We start from the raw sequence: 6,000 nt of genomic DNA on the forward strand, positions 1-6,000 counted from the left end.
ACAGATGAGAAAATTGGGCTCAAAGAGGACAGAATTTGCCCATTATGGAACAACTAACAGGATTCACAATCAGGCCTCTTGATGCTATATGTCACATTCATATCACTGGATGATATATCAGGATAGTTCTCTGATCCAATATACATGTTGGTGTATGTAAATGATGAGCTTTCCTGCACGACAAAAGCATTTTATAATTAAAGGGAATTTTTCCTCAATTCAGAAAGATTACTGTAGATAATTATATATCATACCTGAAAGGGTAAAGGAAAGTTTACAGATTACTTTGTGCCTTTTGAATTTTTAAAAATAAAGATTTGTAAACCAAAAATAAAATTCTAAGCCCCCTGATCGTCTGAACGGACCCCTCCTTTCAGCAAGGGCATTCCAAAGCTAACCTGAAAAACTCACTCAGGCCATGATGGGTGGGGAGACGGAAAATGCCTCACTACATCCCCCTCCCTTTTGGACTTACTGATAGAACAACTCTTTCAGTCTGATAAGAAACATTTACAATCTATTCTCTCTCAAGCCGGCTACCTGGAGGCTTCATCTGCATGACAAAACTTTGGTCCCAACATCCCCTTATCATAACCCAGACTTTCCTTTCCACTGATTCCAAGTCTTAAGAGAATAACTTAACTCTTTCAACCAATTGCCAATCAGAAAAAACTTAAACCTACCTATAATCTAGAAGCCCCCACTCCCTTCAGTTTTCCCACCTTTCTGGACCAAACCAATGTACATCTTACATGTATTGGATTGAGGTCCCATGTCTCCCTAAAATGTGTAAAATTAAGCTGTCCCTCAACCACCTGGCCACATGTTCTCAGGATATCCTGCAGGCTGTGTCACAGGCCACTGGTCACTCATAGTTGACTTCAGAATCAATCTCTTCAAATATTTTACAGTTTGACGCTTTTTTGTCAACATGTGCTTTTCCTAAATCCAGAAGTTTTGCTGACTTCCTGTTACCCTTGTCATCTAATAAAAAATAAATTGGATGCTTTTTCCAGGCCTCCATTTTCCATATTCCCTCATGTTTCCCTCCACTCTATTTATTCTGACCTCTTTACCTGGTGTCCACCTTACTGTCTGTAGTCAGAGCAGGCTGAAGTTTACTGCAGACAAATCACATCCTTTTCTGAAGGCCTTGACCTTTGTCAAATGGCAATACAACCCCAAAGTGGTGAATTGTCAGCTGCTCACATTTTAGTGTAAATGAGTTTTCAGATTCTCTTGGTTGTAAATGTGGTTGGGCAAGGATATGAGGATCCCAGACAACAGTAAGGGAAAGGTTATAAAAGCTGGGGTTGACAGACTTCCCCTTCTCAACACTGCCAAGGGATCACAGGTCCCCTGCTCCCTGATCCACTCCCTACAGGTGCCTTCTCCTCTGCTCTTCCTGTTTGTAGTCCCTGCCCACTACTTCAGGGCAGCTCCAGCCCAACACTCCCTCTTCTGCCCTTGCACAGTACCCACCGTCCTTCCCTCCACCTCTATATAGCCTCACACTCCCCATGTTAGGGAAACGTTTCCCCATAGGGGAAAAAGTTAGGGGAACTTTTTCCACAAAGTTCTTGAGGCCAGGGACTGTGCTTGCTTCCCACTTGGTAGTTGCTTGGTAAACATGTGACATGCATTCAGGACTTCTTGCCTGACCGTCCATCCTCCCCAATGCCACTCTATGGGCTACTTCTTCAACATCGGCTTTGCTGGCTTTGATTAGGTAAGCTGGGCGTTCTGAGATGGTACACACCCACCTGCCACCTTCAAAACCTTTCCACTGTTACCAACAGACTGAAGAAGAGACATCACTGACTGACGCACAGTCAGGGAAAAAACCCAAAACACATACTCAAGGAGAACCAGTGAAGGTAGAAGCAAATCCAAATAGAGATTAGATGATCTCTATTATTCTCATTTTAGGGCCTTCTTAAAGAAAGGGACGGAGGGTGGGAGATCGAAGGGTGGGAGGCGCATCTTTTTTACATAGTATTTTACTTCATCACATTCACGGAAACTGATACATGGGACCAGGAAAAAAGAAGCAGGACTTGAAGAACAGGGATTACTGAAACTCATGCTTCTTTTCCCCCAAAGAATGTATGGGCCTTTGTATCAAAATAAGGTCACCTTATTGCAGCCTAGTCCAGTGCTAGGCCGCCGGGGAGACCGCCATTCATCTGAAGGTACCAGTGCGCCTTCACCGCCTCCACCCCACCCCCTTCTCTAGCTCAGGATTTAGCGATTGTTCCTGTGCCTTGGGCCAGATGTACGCGTTCCAGCACATTTCGGCAGTTAGGCAGGACCTAAGTAAATCCTCAGGAATAAACAAGAGCAGCGAGTCACAAGGAGCTGGGGGCGGGGGTAATGAACTCTGCTGCAGGCGGGCCTGTCACTCCAGCTGACAGCGAGCACCTTCACCTTCAAGTTCTTTTAAACGGCAGTGCACCCAGAGAGTAAGTGCCTAGCTCGACGGAAACGAACCCCAGAGCTTAAAAACTTAAAGCAAACAAGCAAGGGAGCTGCTAGCTGCCCTGCAGGCCCTGGGCCGAGGAGAGAGGCTCGCGCTACCTGGCGTCCGGCTCCTCCTCCGACTCCGCCGCCGTCTCGTCCTCCTCGCCCTCCGACTCCTCCTCTGTCTCCAGCTCCCGGGTGGCCTCCTCGTCCCCGTCGGAGCCGAGAAAGCTCTCGCCAGCGTGGTTGCTATCGCGGCTCGCCATCGCCTCTCCCGGGCCGGGGCCGGAGTCGGAGCCGGAGCCGCCCGCGCCGCGCCTGGTGTTCTCCCTCCGACTGCTCTGGCCCCTGCCCTCCCAGCCCTGCCCCTGCGGGGGCGGCTCGGGTTCCAGGCGCCGGGGGCGGGCGAGCCCCGCGACTTTAAATAGAAGGCGTCAAAGTTTCGCCACCAAGCTTCTGGGGCCCGGGCTCAGCTTTTCTTCTTCCCCGAGCCCTCCCCCGCCCCCGTTTCGCCAGATCCCTGGAGGGCCTTTCGGACAACTGGAGATCATTTTAAGGGGCGCGGGCTCCGGCTGCACCAGGGGGTTCAAAGGAGGAAAGACAACCTAGCCCCGTCTCTATTTCCTCCAGAGTGAGTCTTTTCGGTTTTGAACTACTTTTTGGACCCTTTATCCCAAACAATAACTACATCCTGAACGGGGCACTTAACTACCAGGCACTCTGCTGAGAGTCTCGCTTTCATTACCTCGATTCTGCGGTGGTACCTGTAGAAGGTTTTACTGTAGTGCTGGTTTCCCAGATGAGGAAACTGAGGCTCCGAAGAGCTCCAGCAGCTCAGGCTCTCATTGCTAGTAAAGTGACCCAATGAGAAACAAAGCGGCCCTGCTCAAAAGCCCAGTTTTGAACCATTGTTCCGTCCCGGCTCCCTTTATATCGCAAGTCAATATACTGTATATTTTCTTGCTCAGTGGTCCCCGTTATTGAGCCAGGAAACTTCATCTCCACTCATCTTAAACCTTGAGGAGGAGCAATTTCCCCCACGTTAGCAAAAAGCTAAGTTTTGTCTGAAACTGGCCCAAAGGCCCCAAACCTTTCCCCGGATCAAGTTGTGGTTAAAACCCCTCAATGGCTTCCCACTGCTCAAAGCCTGAACCCCAACATCCTCACAAAGGTAACGGTTGCCTAACTGGCCATGTTTTACCTGTCCACTGTTTTTTATTTTTATTTTTTTATTTTTTGAGACGCAATCTTGCTCTTGTCTCCCAGGCTGGAGTGCGATGGCGTGATCTCGGCTCGGTGCAACTTCCACCTCCTGGGTTCAAGCGATTCTCCTGCCTCAGCCTCCCAGTAGGTGGGATAACAGGAACCCACCACCATGCCTAGCTAATTTTTGTATTTTTAGTAGAGACGGGGTTTTACCATGTTGGCTAGCCTAGTCTCGAACTCCTGACCTCAGGTGATCCGCCAACCTCAGCCTCCCAAAGTGCTGGAATTAACAAGTGTGAGCCCCCGCGCCCACCTGGTCAGCTCTCTTTAGAAGTCAGGAGTTCCCAACATTGTCAAGTCACTCCACTGTGTCTTTATTTACACAATTCCTTCTGCCTCAAAGGTTCATCCCATTTTTACCAGGATACCAATCATTCAAGATACCACCTTTCTCTGAAATCCCAAAGTTAAACTCTGTACCTCTCTTCCAGGTTCCCACATAATCCTATACAGATTATGTTTGTATCTCCTTCCCCAGCAGACTTTGTAAGTTTACTACTCATCTTTGTCCCACCATTCCCATCCCTTACAAGCCTACACACTAGCAAAGTAGCTAGCACACAGCAGGTACATATAATGGATGCTCCCTGAAGAGAACAGAACCAGACCTGCTGACTGTACAAATTGAGGTATCTTTACAATAAAGATACCCATTTTATGAGAATGATTTGATGGCTAGAAGTTAACATTTATTTTTAATTATAGCAAGTCACAGAGTTGTTAAATGTGACTGTAAGCTGGGGATTATTCACCAGTTACACTAGTTGCTATGCATATGTCTGTAGCTTATGAACTGTAAATCTTTGAATTACAGTACAGATACATCAGCTAGTGGGACATAAGGAGGGAAAACAGCAGAGTCAAGACCCACAGTTCACTAAACCAGATTTAGCATCAGCAATATTTATTCTCTTAACACCAACTAGACTTTACTATCAGTAATCCCAAATGACCATGCTCATCCAGGACAAAAGGAATTCAATCGCAGCTGTGGGAATCTGTTACACACTAATCAAAACCACAGGTAGCCATTCTATGTTCCTTCCATCATTTAATTAAAAATTTCTTACAAACATTAATGTCTATGAGATTTATTTGCAAAGATCCTAGTTCAAATCAATCCAAAATTTAGAATTGTAGTACAGATTGCACATTTTAAACACCACTTTAACAACATATGCAAATACAGTCAGCCCTCCGTATCCATAAAGGATTTGTGAATTCAACCAAGGATGAAAAATATTTGGGGTGGGGGGTAGGAGAGGGAGGAAGAATGGTTTCATCTGTACTAAACAGGCATAGACTTTTTTTTCTTGTCATTATTATTCCCTAAACAATACAGTATAACAACTATTTACATAGCATTTACATTGTATTAGGTATCAGGTAATTTAGAGATGATTTAAAGTATACAGGACAATGTGTGTAGGATATATGCAAATTATATCATTTTTTATAAGGGACTTGAGCATCTGTGGATTTTGGTATCTGAAGAGGATGGGGGTGGCCTGGAACCAATCCCTCAATATACTGAGGGACAACTACGTACAGGAATGGACAGATCAACACAAACAGAAAATAATTTAGTACTCATCAAACAAATAATTGAGATTAGTAACTTAAAAGTCTAGAAAATTCTCTCATATATTAACAGTTCACTTATCTGACATATTTGGCCAGTCACATGTGCATAATTTTAGGCCTCAGTCTACTGATTTAGAATTGAGTCTAGGTTTAGTGACTTCTTGATCTGTTTTTCATAGTAAAACAAGTGAAAAGCAGCAGCAGTAAGGGTGGGGCCATTGAAAACTGAGAAAACAGTGACAGTGAGGGAGTCCACAACATGGTAAATTCTGGGGTTTTATTAGGAAATGTCATAATACTGTAGAGGCAGAGGGTACATACTTACCCATCCCTGAAAGTTGCACAGTATTAATGAATAGTACTAAGACTAATGCTTATAATGATTACCCAGTCATCACTAGAATATTAACTCTACTCAGTACGTTCTCATTAAGAGATGCACAATGTAAATTTTAGGAAAAATTCCCCCCCGCCAAAATATGAAAAGCTCAAATGCATAAAAAGTGTTACACATCGGGAATCTAAAACACTATGTGTAAACTTTCATTCCTCATAATGCCAGAGACATAAGATATTGATGTGGTTAGCTGGCTAATAAGTAGATTTAGTTCAGTTCTAGATGATAACTACAGCCTCAGTCTCATCTCAAAAGCAAAGACTTTCACAGAAAAAAAAAAACCACCTCGACAA

General features: G+C 44.9%; 1 protein-coding gene across 2 annotated transcripts in view; it reads right to left on the bottom strand.

The window, feature by feature from the left end:
• The window catches only part of LOC105475083 (cardiomyopathy associated 5), a 103,660-nt gene extending 100,870 nt beyond the window's left edge, over positions 1–2,790 (bottom strand). The window contains exon 1 of one of the 2 annotated variants that reach the window (XM_071098762.1): positions 2,578–2,790. In XM_071098762.1, coding sequence (XP_070954863.1) covers positions 2,578–2,726 — 149 coding nt within the window. In that variant the 5' untranslated portion in view covers positions 2,727–2,790. The remainder of the gene's footprint in view (positions 1–2,577) is intronic. The other variant, XM_011730065.2, reaches the window with a different exon arrangement.
• Between the last annotated feature and the right edge of the window lie 3,210 nt (positions 2,791–6,000).

Source organism: Macaca nemestrina, chromosome 6 (genome assembly GCF_043159975.1).
Source record: "Macaca nemestrina isolate mMacNem1 chromosome 6, mMacNem.hap1, whole genome shotgun sequence".
Classification (NCBI taxonomy): domain Eukaryota; kingdom Metazoa; phylum Chordata; class Mammalia; order Primates; family Cercopithecidae; genus Macaca; species Macaca nemestrina.